At 31.0% G+C, this 22,617-nt stretch overlaps 1 protein-coding gene across 2 annotated transcripts in view; it reads right to left on the bottom strand.

The window, feature by feature from the left end:
• The window catches only part of LOC111620401, a 61,733-nt gene that overhangs the window by 8,209 nt on the left and 30,907 nt on the right, over positions 1-22,617 (bottom strand). The window contains exons 2-3 of one of the 2 annotated variants that reach the window (XM_023362318.1): positions 5,145-5,372; positions 3,894-4,654 (exon numbers count right to left, since the gene is read on the bottom strand). In XM_023362318.1, coding sequence (XP_023218086.1) covers positions 4,589-4,654; positions 5,145-5,372 — 294 coding nt within the window. In that variant the 3' untranslated portion in view covers positions 3,894-4,588. Of the gene's footprint in view, positions 1-3,893; positions 4,655-5,144; positions 5,373-22,617 lie in introns of those variants that run through there. The other variant, XM_023362319.1, reaches the window with a different exon arrangement.

Below are 22,617 nucleotides of genomic sequence, written 5' to 3'. Positions count from 1 at the left end.
AAGTTACTTGTGACTAGTTACCTGTCGGCGGTCGGATGGCCGAACAGCCAAGGTGGCAGCCTACCGCTCTGGGGGACCCGGGCTTGAACCCAAAAAATCCCCAGGAATTTTTCGGGTTCCACTATACATTCCAACTAAACCCACTATAAAAAATCCATTATACATTCCAACTAACTCGAACGACCCCCTACGGATAAAATTGTCCACCTTTCGAGCACTTGTCAGAAGAGCGTATTCACATCACTCTAATGTGCTAGACAGGATCAAAGAACTTAAAAGAATTAAAGAAACAGCTTCAAGCTTGGGATATAAAAAGAGTACAATAGAAGGGCTAATTAGATATGAAGAAGGCAATGTAATAAGAACCCAAGCAAATCAGTTTAAAATCTCCAAGTTCACATATAATCGAAACATCAAGAACATAAGTATCCGACAGAAAGCATTCAAAAATGATTTTCAAAAGAGCGACTAATATATACAATATTTTAATAAAGAAATGATAAAGACATGATTAAAAAAGAAGAAAAAGCAGACGTATATAAAATTCCGTTTGAAATTCAGGAATTAGGAATTAAGAAGGACTATATTGGGGTCACAAGAAGGAATTTGGCTACCAGACTTAAGGAGCACAAATACGATATTAACAAAGGACACTGCAACACAGTATTATCCTATATGGCATAAGCACAGGACTCTGGTTAAATGGAATGAAGCGACTATCCTCATGACTATGCGTTCTCCATCATTGGCAATGCACGAAGAAAAAATCGAAATATATAAAAGTAAATTAAACGATGGTTGTATTAACGCTAGGGATGCAGAGAAACTAGCTTCATCATGGAAGTTCTACATAAAAGAAAAACTAAAACGCAAAAATTCTTAGCCCCAGCTGCCCTTATACTTAATGGCATTTTTTTGTGTATTTATTTTATTTTATTATTATTTTAAATATGTTATTTTTTATTTTAGTACATTATTTACATCGTTATTGTATTAGGTCATTTAGTATATTTGTTTTATTTTATTATTTATTTGTTATTTTATCCAGTATTTTGATTTAAACGTAAAAGTATTTGAACGTTCTGACGTTTAAATATTAAGTTAAATACGTTCGAGAATACTTGCATCTGAAGATGGCCTATCATATTAGATCGAAAACGGTCTTTAATAAACGGGTTTTCTCAGCATCAGGTGTTCGATGATTTATTATTTAAGGAGCTGAGTAAGATATTTGGTTATTATAAATAAAACTGAAATCAAACTGAAACTATAGTAAATAGTAACTGAAATATCGATGCCCAAAACTAAATAATAAAATTAAATAGAGAAAATAAATAAAACAACACTATAATTAATCACACAAATGTATTACTTCGTAAAAACCATTACAGTATAAAAATACTCATTTAAAAGGAACCTCACTACATAAACTTATTTCAGCTGTACCAACATGCAGAATTCATTAACGGACAACGCTAGCCTCACTGTTTCCCAATGCTGCTCATAGTGCATGTAGATTTCACACGCATGCCCACTGGGGGCATGCGTGTGAAATCTACATGCAAGGCGTGAGACAATCGAAGATTAGCCTCATATTTCACATGCACGCTTTCTAATGGTCAGAAGAGTATTAAAATCATGATTTGCGAATTTTCTCGGTTTATTCAATATGCTCGGTTAAAATTTTCAATTGATAAAATTTAACCAGTGGCGTAGCGTGGGTGTCAGCTTCCCGGGGCGGAGGAAAATTTCGCTGCCCCCTATTTAGGTATCTCAATTTAAAAGACCAAAATTCAGTTTCGTCACAAATTCAATCGGTCCGAATCGTAGGTGCGACAAAAATATGAAATGAAATGGTTCAAATTTTTACAAGATATTATTTATTATTTATTGTGAAATTTTTCCGCCCACTAAAAGTGCCGCCGCTGCCGCCCCCACTACGCTACGCCATTGAGTTTAACGGATTTCAAATGACTCTTAAGCGTTTTGTCACTGATAAATATTGCACTCTATCTCTTTTTAGCAAAAGAATGCAGAAAATAAGAATAGATTTTCAAGAAATAGCGTAAACTTTTTAAATACAGAGAACAAGTTTAGTGAAATGAGACAAAAATTTCAAAACTAGGAGACAACGTTTACCTATTAGGAAAAAGCATTTGCTTTATTACTAGAAACTCGTTACGTTACTTTTCCAACTCACTTCACCACAATGCCAAGAAAAACACACTTCCAAACATAGACTAATAAAAGCATACTCAGCTAAGTTATAAATATTTCCGAAATTATGTGTAATGTGCGAATACGTTTGTAACGCAGAAAATGACAAACCATTTCGTGATTTGCTGAAATTGAAAGTACACTGTGAACTGCTTCCAGGCATTTACCTCGATCTTCTGTTTAAGTGCTAATAAGAAAGTAAAAAATGCTTATGATCATTTCCTTATACCTTAGAAATGTTCTTAATTTGAGAAAGCCGTCTCCTGTAAACATGTTTCCTATATATGGCAAACGGTCGTCTATTTACACAAATATTTCTCTTATTATAAGCAACGTTCTCTTCAGTTTTGTAATACTGGGCTTAATTTTTTGAATCTTTCTCCAGTTTTGGAAACCTCCGTCTTATTTCACTGAATTTGTTCTGTTAATTTAAATTGTTTGCACTATTCCGTAAATTGTTTATCTTCTTTTATGAAACCCTTCGCTTAAAAAGAGATAAAGAGTGTAATATATCAAAAGTAGAACGTAAATTAAGTTACATATTAAAACGAAAAAATATTAATATAAGATATCGAAGAAATTTATAATATATCAATCTGTAATATCAAATCTTTTCTTAGATCATTAAAAAACTTCATTAAAAAATACTGATTTTAAAGTAATATTTTTTGAAAAACATTTTTAACTTAGTTTAAAATTTACACAGATTTTTATGACAATATAATACAATATATCAAAACATAAACGCAAATATATCTTTTAAAATGATGATAATAATTGTATGTAATAAATATAGTTTAAAACATCCAAAAATTTTGTTGCTGTATATTTAAGAAAATGCTAAAAATATTTTAACAGAATTTCTTAACTTAAAAAAATTCGCATTTATATAAAAATTTTTGAGAAAACATTCTACGTATTGTAAAAATGAATAATAAAAGCTAAGGAAGATAATATTTATAGACAAGCATTGTCAAGAGTACTTTATAGTTTCTCTTCACATTCTCTATTTAAAAATAAATAGAATTTAAGAAATGCGATTATTATTTCTTGACATTTTTTAAAAACAATTATATCTTTAATACGAGAAATGTTGAATATTTTACTTTTTAAACCTGTATTTGTGATAAGGTTCGTTTCTCAATATATTTTGTATTCTATTTCATATATTTATAAACTTGTGTAAATATTAGATCAGAACTGGAAGTATGTTTCAAAATAAAACTAAGCCAAAACATATAAAGTATATATTGTATCACTAATACATTTCTAACACATTTTTCTATTGAAAAAAGACAAACATAAAAATATAAACCAAAACTGTTTACATCAAAGATCTGACTCGCGTTTTCAACAGATGTCAAAGGTGGGGGAAAAAAACAATTGCAACGTTAAAACATAAAAATAGTTGGCATTATATTTTCAATTTTTGTCATACAAATAGCAAGAAATGCATTTATGGATATCAAAAATCTCTTACAATGCTGTATAGATAAAGTTATAAAAATTCTAGGCCTATATAGATAATAGAATAAAAAACGACGTAAACTACAATTATGTGAAGATCACCACCGTAATAAGAACAACACAATAAAATAATAAAAATGTCTGGATTGTGTTAGAACTGCAAAGCATAACAATTACATCAGTAAAATAAAATAAAATTTGTATGGAAATATATAGAGAGCGTTAGTAGAGAAACTCGTCTAAAAATAAATAAATAAATAAACTCCTCCGAATAGAACCGAAAGACTACAGAAGAATACGCCAAAAATATGAGAATAAATTTATAGGATGACAAAATAAGTGTTTCAATCGCTTTCAAAACGTGTGCGATAGAAACTGGTAAACCATGTAACGGCTAGACCTCGGGAGAAAATGCATTTAGTTATCTATATATTATGACAAAACAGATTATTATACATAGTTCAAGAAAAATGTAAGTTTTCTTTTAAGTTCCGTTATCTCATTTTACAAATTACTTTTCCCGGAAACTAGTATCTACATTAACCTTTAATATTTCTTACTTATTGATCCAAAGACAACTATAATATTAATCGAAAATATCTGTGTTAATAAATACGATACTTTTTGAATCAAAAAGAGCAGCGAGACTCCTTTTCCCTTCGGTCGGATCCGTTTACGCCATCGTTGTATCAATTACACATTTCTTACGCATACGAATTAGATCGATGATGGATGTTGTTCGGAACATCGCTCGTTTTCTTCAGCGCATTTTTAGATGCCATATTTATAAGAAAAAACTTGATGCTTGACATTATGTGCTTCGAATTTCTTACGTTGTTAACACGAAGTCATTAATTTTAAAAAGATCTTTAATGGCGCATTAAATTATCGACAAGCAATCTTTTCAACATTTTATCCGAAACGGGAATAGATCTCGCTTTAGATGGCTATAAGTAGTGTCGACAATTTTCTAAACAAAAAAATAATTTTTCATTTTACAGGAGAATAATTTTCTGTCATACAGAGAAAAAAAAATATCGAGACTAGTTTACATTGTAGTATTTTTAAATTTTCAACATAAGTTTTAAAAATATTCAGAACTACGCACGAATAGCGTAAATATAATTGCGAAAAAAATTGATCTTTACGATAAACTTCTTTATAATCAAATAATTTTTATGAAAATTTTGAATTATGAAAATTATGTATTATATCATTGTGTTTGCCAGGCTTCGATTATACTATGCACACTAGATGTAAACGTATACGTACGCTACCATTTTAAATATTTATAAACCATGCTAACATTCAATATCATGCAACTATTTAAATCAATCGAATTCTAATAGCATTCGTACTACGGTAATATTTATTACGACATTAAATCAAAAGAGAAGATTATAATTTTCTTACGACATTCTACTTAAATTAAAAATGATAAAATCTAGCAATGTACTAACTTTCTTTTTTGTCGTCTTCCTGGTGGTCTCCGGTTCCGAAGATACGGAAGCGTGTGGTCCGGCATTAAGAATATCGAAATTGGTAATGTTTTCGTCCGAAGTAACCTCCATCGGTTGAGATTCTATATATTCGGCTTCTTTCTGGTGTTTTTCTCTTTCTCTGGAATATAATTTGCGAATCTTTTCACGTTCTCTTTCTTCCCAAATCCAGTCGGTGAGTTTAACGTCCTGAGTGAAAATAAATCGCTATAAGTCCATAAGAATTAGACCTATATCGAAAATTATTTCTTTCTATTACTGTACATTATTTGGTTTGGTTTGAAGTTATTTATAATAGGTCTACATTTATGTTTATTTACTTAATTTATAATTTAAATTATATATTCTTTATATAATTATAAATTACAGTTTATAATACAAGTCATAATAGTATAAAAACATTAATTAAATGTTAATAGCCTGAATTGATTTTTATATAATTTCGTAATGATTAAACTATGACCGAGAGGAATTTTTATGCATTTTCAACAAATCAATGACTGAACATTCCTTTTATGAATTTTACATTTTGATTGTATTAATGTTCTGTAAATGCGTAAATTATTCCATACAAATTGAACTATCGATATAAGTGAATATAATTTTGTAAACAGTTTTTATTTTACGTTTATTTTGGATTTTGGACGAATTTCATCAATTTTTCTATCAACACAAAACAATGTAATAAGAAACCAAACGGCCTATGTAAAGGTGTTTTCTCGCGTAATACAATACTTGTGAGATTTTTAAAAGCACTGAGTATCACTCAAGAGCTGAAAATTCAGAAGACAATAAAAGAAACAATGAATGATACGATTATGTTATTACGATTTCCAATTTTTAATTTGTCAAAACAAACAGCAGACAAATTTAATTCAAATTACTCGTATGAACATTATTCGATTTTTCTTTACAAGGAATTTTCGTAAAACTTGTCGTATTGAAAGATTATCCGAAAATGTAGAGAAAAAGTAAAGGAAAAGCAGAATTTATTACCCATAACGCCTTTGAAGAAAATCGAGTTTCTTTCCGGTTTCGCCCAGATAACAATGCAAACATAGGATGGACGAATGAAAAAGGCATCAAAATCCGAGGGACAAATATCTTTCCGATTAGTCGAGATTCATCCAAATCTCGCCTTTGGCATTTGCATCCAGGGCCATCGAGAGCTTGTTGTACAAGCCTCTTTTTCCTCTTAGCGGGACCCTTTAGCTATGTTTTTAAAATGAAATGTTAGGAACTTTTTTTATTAATAAAATAACCAGTCCTAAAGATTTAAATTTCTGCGAGAAAACTTTTGCATTCGAATTCTCATGTACGCGAGAGAATATTCGGAATTTAGAGTCAAGAAGCAAAATAATTTACTTAGGAAGAGATTACTAACCTTTTTCATATATCGACTCTTTTCAAGAACATTTTTCCATTGACTTCCTTCTATATTATATACTACATATTATACAATATTATATTATATATAACAATCTTCTACAAAAAATTATATATAACAATCTTCTACAAAAAATTATATATAACAATCTTCTACAAAATATTATATACCGGTAATTAATATTAGTATATAACAGTCTTCTACATAATTTTTAAAAGGAATCTTCCTATTTATTTATTTGAGAGATAAATCTGTGTAAAATTTTTAATATTTTTAAATAAATTTTTTTTTATATTTGCAAAGTTTTAGCGACCTCCTCAAACTTTCATCGACCCTTAAGGGGTCAATACCGACCCCGTTGGGAAACTCTGGAAATATTCAAATACGCTATAAATATAATATTGAAATCGGAAGAATATACAGTAGGAAGAGAGCGAGCTTCTTCTCAAAACTACGAATACCAAAACAATTTCATAACTTTTAAATCAGTTCTAGATATTCAGGATAAATTCTTATTTTGATTCATAAATAGCAGTACAATCTTATACGAAACGTTATTAAAATTAAACACCGTTTATTTCCGAATTTATCTTTTAATAATGAACACCATGTAAAACATGCATGATTATATAAAATTCAATAATATATTCTAATGGGTTTCAAATTAGCCCTTAGCCGAAATTTGCCCTGAACACACGGACACGCGCGTATTACCATTTGGTAAATGGTAATAGGCGAATATACAATAATTCAAAACTGGGAAAGTCATTTCATTTGCACTCCTTTAGATTCGACTCATTATTAGCTCATCTTCAAAACGAAAATGTCGTCTCATTTAAAAAATGAGAATTTGATACTGGAAGACAGAGAATCATTTGTAATGTGCTAGAATTCACGCTAATGATATAGATTTAAGAAGGAGAAAGTTCTATTACTCCTATGAAAAAAGCAGCCGCTGCAATAGAAATCTAAAAGAAAAAACATTTAGTAATGAGAGTTAAATCAATACTGATTAGTGAAGATTGTAATTCTGGTAATTTATTATTTGCTTCACGAAATAACAATATAAAAAATAATAAAAAGAAGTAAACAACTGTGACAAGTAAGCAGCATGACAATCATTCGTAGTTTTTTAATAGGCCTATAGAAAAGGATGACAACCATCAATATTTTAAATCAGATTTTGAACGAACAACTTAATTTATATTTATAGGAACAAATTTGTGGAGTTAATTAAAATAAATAAAAATTAAACGAGAAAGTAAATAATAAAAACTTATAAGCTGGAAATGATTATACAGAAATCAAAAACTAATTATTTGCGAAACATCGAGATCAAAAGCGGTGGTTTAGCTATTTGTGGAGCTGTCTTATATTACAACTGAATAATGGTACGATGAAACCGGTGAAGAATTGCCTTGCCTTTTATTTAAACAAAATATATTTAAAATAGGTTTACGAAAAATAAATTAATAATACAATCAGTGATTATCATAAAGGAAATGATGTAAATTTGCAAAAATGAATAAAAGAAAAATATAAATTTTCCATCCAGTTCCCTTATGTTTACGGACCGTGTATCCTATCGCAACTTTCAAATAAACTGAATATCATTTTCGTCGAATACGAAACATACAAAACATTTACTTACGGAAATTAATATCTCGTTTAACGAGTCAATACTTCAAACAGAACTGTAAGAAATAATTACACTGAATAAACAAAATTTAAAAACCAACAACCAGATTTGACTTTAAACGGCAAGGAATTCGTAGTTTTACATTTCCATCGAAATCAAATCCAATTTGATTTATTTTAACCAATTCCGAGATTCTGTAATATTGAATTATCGAATATAAGAATAAAGTTTTATATTTGATAACGTAATATTAATTTTAAATTTAAAAAATTTCACAAACCGAAAAATATTCATCGTGGAATTGATAAACATAGATACCGATATTGAAAACGAAAACTGTTTTTGCATTGTAATTGGCGTGTCCATATAATCCATATTTACACTTATTTTAAATAAAACATTTAATATTATGTAGAATTTTATAATTGTTAATTATTGTACAATGCCAATATTTCTCCATACATGCATATAAAGGTGCTACAAAATTTAATCCGATCATTAATTGCTCTTTTTCTTCTTTTTCCACCTTGTGGGCACTAAGAAAGTTTTTACTTAATCGTGCTTATTACGGATTTGGGTTTGGTCAGACTCGCAATGTGGGCTACCGAGTGGTGAGGGACGGAATCCCTCATATTCGGGTATGACCGCTCACGGAAAATTTCTGATGTTACTCTCCCGGATTTGATCCCATGCCTCCGTCGGGGCTTCAACTGCCTCCCCCATTCGGTCATCCTATCCGTAAAGTCCTGTTATCACTATTGCGAGTATGCCACGCGCGTCGAAAACGTCATCGTTACCACGACAACTAGGCTAAACCTCTGGCTGTCGTTTGATTCTCGCGCGCTGAATACGCTCCTTCAAACATGTGCGATCATACTTATTGAAACTTCACTAATTCCTATATCATTATCATTTCGTGTATATTGAGTCATTAAATTCAGCAATTCAATAAATTTCAGTCTAGCAGCTTGTATTTTATATTAGCACTACGAAGTTAAATAACAAATTATCATACTTAGCACACTTCAATATACCTCATGCTTAAATCATATAGAAATAAACATTTGCTTTATTTGTCATGGACAAAGTTTTTTCTTTATCCCTAAAAATATTTTTTGCCCGATTTTGATCATTCAGCTTTGTCCAATGACATCGTTTCAAATGCATTGAAATAATAATCAAACGTAATTTCAGAAAGTATTAATTTTTCTTAGGAATGTTATATTCGAAAACATGTATACAGGTGCAATTCACTAAGAAAAAATAATTTTATATATTGCCTGTTAAATGCATGGCTTTTCTCATTGGTCGAAAGACTACGATGTTTTGAAGCATATGATTGGCTACATTTATACATATACGTCAACATATGAACAGAATATATGGGAGGACTCGCCCTTGTATGTGTATAAGAATATATGCTTAGATTAATGAGCAATTGTTTATCGTGACATCGTCACAAAACCAGGCTGCAATTTTAAATCATATTTTTAATTTATTTCATTTAAAATATATGCTCTCCACCACGAATTAGTAGTGGCTCGCCCCTGTACATCACACTTTTCCTGTAATCAACATAGTCATGCCATTATCTAACTCTTTTCAGGGGAAAATGTTTGAATTGAAATAACGTAATTTTGGGTTTGCATCAGAAGTTCGCATACAGTCTCCTCCTATAATCGGGGTCTCCTGCTCCTAAGGTTTCTATATCTGGTCTTGACTTTCATATATCTAACACCGTTCTTGAGATTAAGGAGAAACAGTCAGTCAGCAGACGATCGGACAGATGGACGGATAGATGAAGACAGTAGAAATTTATAGACATACAATTTTTTCAAATTTTTCAGCCCAATAACGTGAATCTGTCGCGTATTTGCAATAGTGAGACCCGTGTATAATGCTAGCTTGAGACCGGATGATTGCGAAAGTTTAACTTCTGCTGGTAGGTCCGAGAGGGACGATCGAATTTGGATGCTGCTGACGTCAATATATTCATTAGGATGGTGTGCCGGATAAATCAGTCTTCGCCATCTTACTTTCGGTCGACTTTAGTACCGGAACAGGACCGTCGAGAGAGGAAACTAGGGATATTTCACGGGCCCGTAGTGGTTCCTACCAGTATAAATTATCATTATTTTACAAAAAAGAAAACCTTAAAGACTGCTTTTTATTCAGTCCTTGATATCCAAGCGAAGAATTGTAGAAAATATTGCAAAGTTTGCAAGAAATAGTTCAAACTTTTCAAATTGTTAAAAAAAAAACATTTTTTTCAAATATCATACAAATTGCAAAATTATTAGGTAGATTTCAAAAATTTTCGGAATGATTGCTCTATTACCAGAAGGATTTAAATAAGTCATCGTTGCAAAAATTATGAGAAATAAATTACCGGAAACACTATACCTAATATGTTACTTGTTGCGATTCAGGATAATGGAGCGCGCTTGCAAATAAATGAATGATGATTACAGATATTAGCTAATAAAAAATTTTCAGAACTTTAAAACACTGTTACCAATTTAAATGTTCTTAAATAAATTACAACTTTTTATGTGTCACACAAACAGTTCCGACTTCTTTAACAATTCTCAAACCTTTATTAGCAAAATTGTTTAATTATCTAACATCGATTGTCTAAGTAGCCATCTTCAGAAACATCGTACAGAACATAATCGTATACTTATATTTCGATTTCAAGAGAATAGACAAATTTGTACATAGTGCAGAAACAATCGGGATATTGGCGAAATCGTTGTAAAATAAATTAAAACAGAATAAATTAAAATACAAATAACAAATAACAAAATAAAAATACGAAAAAATAACATAAAAGAATATATAAGAAAATTAAATCAATAGACAAAGTCCCTTTTAGTGCATGAATATTTACTTGTATATTATACTGTATATGATATTTTCATGCTGAAAATAAGCATCTTGCATCATTGTGATTGATACGGAGCTTACCCTTGCTGTATTTGTATATGCTTAACCTCTTTCTAATTTTCTTTTTGTTCGGCCCTAGACTTTTAAGCAGGAATGGGGAGTCGGCAGAGAAACACACGATCCTGACTCCGAAGTGGATATTTTTTAAAATCGACTCCGACTCCCATAAAAAGATTCGATGCCGACTCAGACTCTGCATATCCGGACGGATCAGCACCTGAAAAATCCCTGGGAGATTTCTCGACTTGTCCGGATGGAATCACGAGTCCTCCAGAGAGTTAGGCTGCCACCTTGACCGCTCGGCCATCCAGTCGTGTATAGTTCGTATGTAGGGAGGCACGATTTTGTTCACTCTCTTTGAAGCTGTGCTTTTTGTCAAAAATTTCTGAAATATCGCAACGAGGTTTATGTATTAAGAGAATTGATGCTATTAAATTTCGATTGTTAAAGATCGAGGGAGTGGGGAGATAAAGAGAGGTCGTGTGTCATATCTCGAGTAGAGTCGAACTTAACAACGATTTTAATCGTTATTAGAATTTACATTTTTTTTTTTTTTTACAAAACTCAACCTACCCTCAAAATTAAGCTTTTTACCATTTTGTAATAATTAAAAATACAGTAAGACCCCGCTTAACGCGGGGAATTCGTTCCTAGACGACAAAACGCTAAACGAAACAGCGTTAAACGAGGTCGTTTTAACATAGAGTAAATAGGGACAGGGAGACACGCGACCGAAAATAAAAAAGTTTAATTTTAAGTTATTTTTATATTAATTTGTATAATAATATATGTTAAATAACACAAACATATGCACATAGAAATGTATAAAAATATATTAATTAGTTCATATTTTCTATATTAATAATTCATTTTTTGTGACGAAGGTCCTGACTTTTCTGAAATTCTTGTTTTTTTGCAATAAAGTCGTGAAGTTTCATTTGTCGCTTTTTCTTTCCTTAAACAAATGTCGGTAGCAGAAGATCGCATCCAAAATGCCTAGTTTTGCTTTTGCACTCCTTTCAAAATCTAGATCATTCGCTACAGTTTGATCAACGATTTCGGTTATTGTTACCAAACTTTTACTAAGGAAATCTGTAGAGAAATTTTTTGGGTTCTTCATTTTCAGAATCACTGTTTTCCAGTTCTACATGGATTCCTTGTTCTGCCGGTTCTTGAAGATTCCATCGCTGATAAGACTCTCACCAAAAACCTGCGGTAACTCCTCAATATCCTGTTCGTCTACGTCTCCTAGTCTTGTTGTATCGATTAGGTTGAGTTTGATCAACCTAACGATACAGCGATAGGCTCTTCTCGTTGAGAATTCTTGGATAACTTCAGCCGTAACTTCTTCCACACGTCCTCCGTGCATTTATCAGTTAATTCTTGCCAAGAGAAGTCGATATTTCCTATGGCATCCACGATGTTATGTTTTTTCCAAAATTGCACTAAACAAACATAGATTTAAAGAAAGTACACCTTTTCCTGATTGGTTCGTGTTCGTCAATAATCATATTATGTACGAATCAATAAAATTCCGCGATAATTTAAATCAGCGTAAATTTTGAGCTTTTTTTAGGGTTCGAGCAGACGGCGTTATATCGAATCAGCGTTAAACGAGGCAGCGTTAAGTGGGATCTTACTGTATATAAAGTTGTTAATAATAAAATATCATAACAGATGGCGCCATACGCAGTTTTAAATGTTTGTGCCGGGAAAGTTAGACAACTCATTATTGGATTATTTTATTCTGATTTCGCAATTAATTCAATAAATTCTAAAATGTTTCCACTAATATTTTCTATAATAAGCGCTTATCTTGAAATCCATGTCGTAATTGATGAACTGTTTCCTCTAATAATGAAATATCTGCCCCATTCTTACAGAGTTCTATCTTTTTTGAAAAGGCATCCGATAATAGTGCAATTCTTTCGAAAATTTTTTAACTCTGTCTAATAATTTTGAAATTTGTGTGATATTTAAGAATTATTTTTCAAAATTTTAAAGTGCAAACTATTTCCAGCAAAAATTGCAACATTTTCTACAATCCTTCGCTTAAATAGTGGCAAGGACTGTAATAAACGCATTTTATATATTTCTTTTGTACAAAATAAAACGAGCAAAAAGAGCCCTTACAAGCTACCCTATATAACAATCCTTTACCCGATTATCGAAAGTGTATGACTACCATATGCTAATGAAAAATTCGTTTGGTAGTTAAGTAAGTGGAATGGTCAAAATACTGAAGCCAGGTCTATATATTTATTCCATATTTCTTTGAAGAAACCCGGGTGGGAAACAGAGAGATGCTGAATTATCCATACGTAGGGGAGACCGGGGCAAGATCGGCATGTTAAGCTTTACTTAAATTTTGTGTAATAAATACTGCTGTAAACTGAAAAAAAAACTTTGCATATTGTCTATTGGAATGTTACCTTACTATAGAACTGGTTAAAATCAGTTTGGAAATAAAAATAATTAAAATAATTACAACTTTACAAGAAGAGAGAAATTGACGAAGTTGCCCCGGGTATAGGGGCAAGATCGGCAACTTCTCTCTTTTTGTAAAGTTGTAATTATTTTAATTATTTTTATTAAAGTTGCCCCTGGTATAGGGGCAACAGTAATGGGGCAAGATAGGCACGTATATAAAATTATGTTATTAACAATGTATAAGTTGGAATTCACTATTAAAACAAAGAAATACAAATCCAACACCCATTTAATATTATTACAACGAAATGCAAGTTCAAAGACATATATACATGAATAACAAATGCAAACATGTTTTCATTTATCATCTGTTTGATTTTTATCCTTTGCTTCTAATGTGGCTTTATGTTGCCGATCTTACCCCGCTAGTCATGATTTCGAAACATTAAGTACAACCCTGAGAACAGAATGCCAAGCCACGATCTGGCCACGTGAATAAGTTGAAGTTACATCCTTCTAACAGGAAAAGTAACTTTCGTTATCATGGAATTATAACAAAACCTGCCAATTCAATATAAATGGAAAAAAAATATTATATGGAATTGAACGAAAATGAAAATTTGCTTGATAATTCAACTACGCTTGTTGGAGAACAATAAAAACACTACACTCAACAAGCCACCAATAAAACTCAACTGCCTAACCTATAACCAAAGTCTCCTTTTAATTTGTTTTTAAAAAAAAGCACTTGACAAACTTGCCCCGCATGCCGAAGTTGCCCCGGTCTCCCCTATATCCCGAGATGTTTTCCAGGTCAGGATTTATTACGAGTATATTGCAACAGGAGACGATTGGTAAAAGTTTAAAGGAATACCTTAATTACTTATGCATTTTCTGAACTATCAGAACAATTTATTGACTGTATTTATGGGTTACAGATACAACATTTGAAGTAGACTAATTACCGTTGAAAACCTAATTTAGCGTGTTTCAATTTGGTTATTACGTTGTCATTCGTGTCTGCTTCGATGCCGTTATACGAATCGAGTTATTAATCATCATCTTCTGGTTCTTATTCATCATCTCTTTGGCTTAGATGGTAAGTTTAAACCAGAGTTTTCCTAATTACCCTTCGAATGATAATCTCTCGACTTATGAACTTGATTGCTACTTTTGTCCGACTCTAGACAATTTGAAGAGGTAGAATTTTAGTTAAACTCTTTACCTGTCACTCTAAGCAACGTTACCCTATACAGTGTTGTACTTCAATATGTTTCCCATGCTTTTCAATAATAAAATACAGAAGCAACTTAAAATTACTAACATTTTTCATTCAAAGAAAAAGCTTCAAAATATGGATTCCTCCCAATTTTTTTTTATTATTATTACTTTACTATATTATAATAGTTTGTAACAAGAAAAAAATGCCATACAATAAACACATTACTCAAAACTCGAACTGTATAATTGTTCTCTTAGCAGTCATAGGACAAAAACAGCCGTAAATTAAAAAAAATAAAATTTAGAATACTGTATGTAAAAATTGCCATCGAGAATAAGCATCCAAGTATAAGCATGTAAATGTACAGAATTCCAGAAACTTTCAGCTGTTTTGTTTTACACATGTTCTAATAAGTCCTAAAACATTATACAAAATGCTTAGTTTCGTCAGAGAGATGCTGAATTATCCATTCGCTTCAACATCTGCAGAATCTAGGTTAGAATTTCAATAAATGGCCTAGAGAAACTAGATTCTTACATAAATATCTACAATTATTACAGGACTTGCACTTCAAGAGATGGTTGCGCACTCCTTGAAATAACAAATTTCAGAATGTCACTATGACATGTATATACTATATACGTTTTTATCACGATAACTTTAATTTGTTCCAATGTCTTTGTGCGTTAAGTTATATTAAATTTATATTATACATAACGAAATCAATTTTGATGTGTTGCAAAATATTGAAGCAACACTTCAAAAGCTTGCAAAGTAATCTTTATAGATACTTTTTTGAACCGGACAATAGACTTAAATAAGAAACCTTTCAATATCAGTATTAAAGAAACGCCAAATAAATCAGTCAGATTTAAAGTAACAAAAATGCTTTAATCAGATTTTAGATCGTTTCCTGAAAACAGTATGAAAAAATGATATCAGCTTTTTCTTGTGTAGTTTTCCGAGACGATCTGTATGGTTGAGCATTAATTCTGAATATTAAATTAAATAAAGAAGCAATTTATCTTCTATCCTTCTCACTCCTCTGGATGTGCAATAGTCTTGTGTTTGGATACTCTGCACTTGTCAATATTATTTCTTAGACTTTTTAAAAATTCTTTTTTGTTCTGCTAATACTAACAGTCCATTTCCATTGTGAACTTGGCCAAGCTCAGACCGGAAACCGTCGTAATTATAGACGTAATTAAATGTTTAAAAATTGTTATTGTAATTTATTTTACTCTGTCTTCTTGAAAGAACTGACTCTAGAAACTGAGACGAAAATGCTTCTTTGGATAAATAGAATAATATTAAAATGTAGAATTAGAAATAATTTGATTGTGATCAGAGGTAGTAAATACAATTAATACACGTAGATGATAAACTGAAAAAATAAGCTTATATTTTAGATGATGCAAAGAAATAAGACGAAATTAGTAAAGAGAATCAGAAGCTTCAATCTAGAATTTAAGAAATATAGAAGTAGTGCGAATAAACATTGGAATTATTTGTTAGAAAATATGTTAAAAGCAAAGGACTAACAGTAGGATGATAACTACTACAACAAAACTATGATGATCTAGGATGATCTGAAAAAAGCATAAATAGGCTATTACGTTTAAATAAGAAAGAAACATGTTATTTCCCAAATATTATCAGACTCGAAGAGTTCTATAAAATCTTAAATTCTATTTGAATGAACGGAAACAAATTTGCAACACATTTAGATAAAAACATAGAATAAAATATATGAAACGTACAATAAATAAATAGGACGACTCGCACTTAAAAAAGACGAAATTAGTGTATTAAAAATTTACTTTTGAATCCCAATAGTTGATCGCTGTCGCTAATATGACACGGTCTGACAATTATTGTCATTTTATATTATAATAAACGATAAACACATTAAATATAACAACTCGTAAATTTATTCATATTTAATTACAACTCAGGTTCGATGAGACTTGTTTAAAATACATATCAAAATTTTCTATTTGAACCTTTTTAAGTATCACATAGTCTGTAACTCGAACGAAATAAAATTAAGTTTCATTTTAATCAATGGTGGCTGAATTTAATCAGTGACTTATTAGTAAAGAAACAATAATTAGAAAATAACATTAATAATAGTTATCAATAGTTTCATGACACATTACAGCTCATATTGCAAAATTATTACGAGAAATAATCTCGATGTTTTCACAAATTTCAAAAAATCATTCAAAAATTAATTTAAAATTCTAAAATGGTAACGAGTCCCAAAAATTACTACGTTCGGTGAATCTAAGACTGAATACATACTTTAATCTTTCAGACTAAATTTAGCAAAAATCCTATAAATACAGTATTTCTGTTTCAGCCATCCTAGTAGAACATGGAACTTCTAGCGGTTCTCAGCAGATAACGGACCATTTTTTTCGTTTAGAAAATCACCATTAGACACAACTGGTTGGAAACGAAGAATGTGCGATCGATTTTGTTAAGTAAACAATTAATTAAACTTTATTTTTTAAAATTAGCCTATATAAAATGTTTTTAAATTAAATTTCTATTTGTACTGAATTCACGAAATCTATGATAATATAATTTATATTACATTGGTATTATTTAAAATTAATCAATTTTTTAATGTACCAAAATTATATAAAATTTTGTAAAAATTCCGATTAAGTATACTTTACTTAATCGGAATTTATTTACGATAAATTTATAAATTTAAATTCATTTACGTTTCATTAAAATTCTACAAAAAGATAGTTACCGTAAACGCGAGACCTCTACTTAATCATTTTTGTAAATTAAACTACCTACGTAGCTAAAATTAGAATACGCATTAATTTCAGAATAAAAAAATTCATCGTTTTTGCATTTTTTTTTAATCGAAAAATAAAGCACGATTCATTTTAAGCCATTCATTTCAGTATCAAATGTGAGACGTATTAAAAAAGCCATTATTTTTTGTTAGAATACATAGAAATTGGTGAAAGTACAGATTCAAGATGGAACTGCAATAATACTGTACTTATCTATTAAGACTTAGGTGCTAACTCGCCCAATTTGCCAAGTCGGGCATTATCGGACTGTATTAGTATCTGAGCAGAAATCGGATTAGTGAACACTTCTGTCATTATCCGGTTTTCTGCAGATATTATTCTGGAATTATTTATTGTTATTCGTAATCCCATAAAAGTGATTTAAGCACGATTTACACGAAGCGTAAACAGTCAACATCTGTCGCACAAAACTGTTGCTCGCAACTAAAATTCTCCAGTCTGCTTCGTTTATACCAGTGTTTCTCAACCAGTAACGAATCGTCGTCCCCTTCAACGTAGTATCGCCCCCTTCAATAAAACCACTACGTAGTATCGCCCCCTTTACTTCAAAATTCCGATGCCCAGGGCCAAGGCTAACGGCAAATTCGTACTGCATTGAATATACTAGTGACTAGTATAATGTTATTTGTTTAGTTATTGTACGATATAACGAATAAAATATCTAATTATTCTTAATATAATGTTTTACTATTCGCCCATAAAATTGTTTTTCGCCCCCCAAAATATAAATTGTTACTAATCGCCCCCTCAACATGGAAAAACGCCCACATGGGGCGATATCGCCCCCGTTGAGAAACACTGGTTTATACGATGGCGCTTCCATCTAGTAACATACGTCCGTATTCGCGTAATGGAATCACAGCAAATAGAAAAAATTGAATTTTTAATAAATAATACATAAAACTAATATTTGGCAATGTGTCTTATCGTAGTAAAATGGCTAAATGCTGTAGTTTTCAAAGTTACACCTTCATTAAATCATTGTAATAATAATTAACTAGCTATACGATATATCTTGATGACTGTATATTACGACAATTTACATCATAAATTGTATGTTTCTCCTGACAGCGGCCTCATATGGTACAGTACATACATATCTGTTACGCGTGAAAGTATCCTCTGGTGCGTTACTTTTGAACAAACTGAATATGATCAGAAATAAATATTTAGCAGGAAGAAACACAGTTTTGTTTTGCAAAATTGTTATGTAATATAGAGAGTAAAAGTTCTTTAGAAGTTCAGTCTATTCTACTTTTAGAACAGACTGAACTTCTAGACAGCTTAAATTAATAGACAGCTTAACAATTAAAATAGTCGCATACACAAGTAGCTTCGCCGACAACTAATTCTTTCAAGATTAATCCGAAACATCCCAAATTGATAAATATGATTAAATTTCCACATGTTGTCAAAAGAGTATTAGCTTTAATTATTTAGGGTTTCAGAAAGAAATAAATCATTAAAACATATTAAAAGAAAATTGTTAAAAAATAATTCGGACGATATTTTACACCTTTTTGAATTTATCCAAGTCTATAGGCAATGATTGTAAGTGTAATAATTCATTTTTCGATCACATATGCCACTATTTGATTTTTTAAAAGAGTTTTATCTATTTGATCGATATATTTATACTATTTTCGCTCGAAATATAGCTGAATCTTATCTGCCATATTTTTATCGAAATTCATTACGTCTCAAATAAACGTCAACATAGAATCTACTCTGGAGTATCTTTCCATCGGCGCGATAACCTCGACTCGTCGATTCATAGTCTCTATGTTAAGTAGCTGGCAATGACGTCATTGCCTCAGTTATTCGATAGCGGTTATGTGCGTGCGCAAATTTCCTTAATATATTATAAGGCCGGTAATCTTTAGAAAGACAAAGATTCTGCAGAAAATGAGAAGGATTATTTTAAAATATTCTTGGAAGATGGAAAAAAGAAATATGATCCAGGTGTTCCATCATCGAAAAATCGAGAGTGGCAAAAAGGATGACAAGAACGAAAAATTCGATGCACATCATGTAACATCCAGAAATCGTATTCGCATTAAGGAAAGAACGGCCGTGACCGGTGCTTATAACTAATGCATAATAGCGGTAGAGCCATACGACTGCTTATGACTGCTGTACCTTTGTTACCCCGCAACGGTATCACGCGACAGAAAGGTTATTGTTTTGAGGTGTTATTGTTACTCCACCCTCGTTACCGATACGAACTCCTTTATATATATATATATGACTTTTCAATGTAACACGATTCGCATGAGATCCTTTTGTCCTTTTCTCGCGCTGGATTTTTTGAGAATGTAATTATTGTTATTGTCATTTTCTATGCTCAAAAATCATTTTTAGCTAGTAAAAGAGTATAATTGGTATTATCATTTCTATTATCATTTCTACAAAGACTAATATCCGAGAAGTACGAATTTTTATTAAATAATAAGAAGTAAAGGAAAATCTACCGACAGGATAAATATATATTTACCAAGAACTAAGCACTTCCTATTATAAATTTGTACTTTAAATATTGATATAAGTTTGATTCTTAGTCAAAAGAAATTTAAAAAATAAATTTTATAAAATCGATTAAAGTTAATGAAATGGTTTTAAAACCAATCTCAACGTACAATATTTAGTTTAATATTGATAAACAATTTTAAAATAATGGCATTGGATTACAAAGAAATAATGCTATCGTTGCAAATAAAATCAACGATCATTCAATTAAATGATTCGCTCGTTAAATTGTTTGGAAAATAAGAAACTCCTATTAACAGCCATTTCAGACACAGCAAAATTAAACTATTTGAAGTTGAGATAAAACATTTAAAGATATCATTTAAAGTTAATCTCGTATATGGATTCAAAATGCTTTTTTCTAGTGCGATTGTAATAAATTTTTTTTTTAAATATTTAAAGATTTTTCGAAACGTTCAATTCGTTACACAAATTATTATAGTGATCTTTAAAATTAAGCGAATTACTTTAAATTATCATTTATTTAAATATTCCATATTAACACGTTTAGAAATGTCGAAAACTAAAAGATGTGAATACAAAGAATAATTTAGATTCGAACGAGATTTTATTATTAAAGACTCCAAATGGAAAATACCTAAACATTAGGAGTATGAGAAAAGTTTGATATGAAACGAAGCTGTTTTAAAAGCAAAATACAGAGAGTANTCTATATTAATAATTCATTTTTTGTGACGAAGGTCCTGACTTTTCTGAAATTCTTGTTTTTTTGCAATAAAGTCGTGAAGTTTCATTTGTCGCTTTTTCTTTCCTTAAACAAATGTCGGTAGCAGAAGATCGCATCCAAAATGCCTAGTTTTGCTTTTGCACTCCTTTCAAAATCTAGATCATTCGCTACAGTTTGATCAACGATTTCGGTTATTGTTACCAAACTTTTACTAAGGAAATCTGTAGAGAAATTTTTTGGGTTCTTCATTTTCAGAATCACTGTTTTCCAGTTCTACATGGATTCCTTGTTCTGCCGGTTCTTGAAGATTCCATCGTTGATAAGACTCTCACCAAAAACCTGCGGTAACTCCTCAATATCCTGTTCGTCTACGTCTCCTAGTCTTGTTGTATCGATTAGGTTGAGTTTGATCAACCTAACGATACAGCGATAGGCTCTTCTCGTTGAGAATTCTTGGATAACTTCAGCCGTAACTTCTTCCACACGTCCTCCGTGCATTTATCAGTTAATTCTTGCCAAGAGAAGTCGATATTTCCTATGGCATCCACGATGTTATGTTTTTTCCAAAATTGCACTAAACAAACATAGATTTAAAGAAAGTACACCTTTTCCTGATTGGTTCGTGTTCGTCAATAATCATATTATGTACGAATCAATAAAATTCCGCGATAATTTAAATCAGCGTAAATTTTGAGCTTTTTTTAGGGTTCGAGCAGACGGCGTTATATCGAATCAGCGTTAAACGAGGCAGCGTTAAGTGGGATCTTACTGTATATAAAGTTGTTAATAATAAAATATCATAACAGATGGCGCCATACGCAGTTTTAAATGTTTGTGCCGGGAAAGTTAGACAACTCATTATTGGATTATTTTATTCTGATTTCGCAATTAATTCAATAAATTCTAAAATGTTTCCACTAATATTTTCTATAATAAGCGCTTATCTTGAAATCCATGTCGTAATTGATGAACTGTTTCCTCTAATAATGAAATATCTGCCCCATTCTTACAGAGTTCTATCTTTTTTGAAAAGGCATCCGATAATAGTGCAATTCTTTCGAAAATTTTTTAACTCTGTCTAATAATTTTGAAATTTGTGTGATATTTAAGAATTATTTTTCAAAATTTTAAAGTGCAAACTATTTCCAGCAAAAATTGCAACATTTTCTACAATCCTTCGCTTAAATAGTGGCAAGGACTGTAATAAACGCATTTTATATATTTCTTTTGTACAAAATAAAACGAGCAAAAAGAGCCCTTACAAGCTACCCTATATAACAATCCTTTACCCGATTATCGAAAGTGTATGACTACCATATGCTAATGAAAAATTCGTTTGGTAGTTAAGTAAGTGGAATGGTCAAAATACTGAAGCCAGGTCTATATATTTATTCCATATTTCTTTGAAGAAACCCGGGTGGGAAACAGAGAGATGCTGAATTATCCATACGTAGGGGAGACCGGGGCAAGATCGGCATGTTAAGCTTTACTTAAATTTTGTGTAATAAATACTGCTGTAAACTGAAAAAAAAAAAGCTTTGCATATTGTCTATTGGAATGTTACCTTACTATAGAACTGGTTAAAATCAGTTTGGAAATAAAAATAATTATAATTATTACAACTTTACAAGAAGAGAGAAATTGACGAAGTTGCCCCGGGTATAGGGGCAAGATCGGCAACTTCTCTCTTTTTGTAAAGTTGTAATTATTTTAATTATTTTTATTAAAGTTGCCCCTGGTATAGGGGCAACAGTAATGG

The sequence above is a fragment of the Centruroides sculpturatus genome, unplaced genomic scaffold (assembly GCF_000671375.1).
Source record: "Centruroides sculpturatus isolate CEXI.00-Female unplaced genomic scaffold, Cexi_2.0 scaffold209, whole genome shotgun sequence".
NCBI classification, from domain to species: Eukaryota; Metazoa; Arthropoda; class Arachnida; order Scorpiones; family Buthidae; genus Centruroides; species Centruroides sculpturatus.
This window is presented reverse-complemented; position numbering and strand designations above follow the sequence as displayed.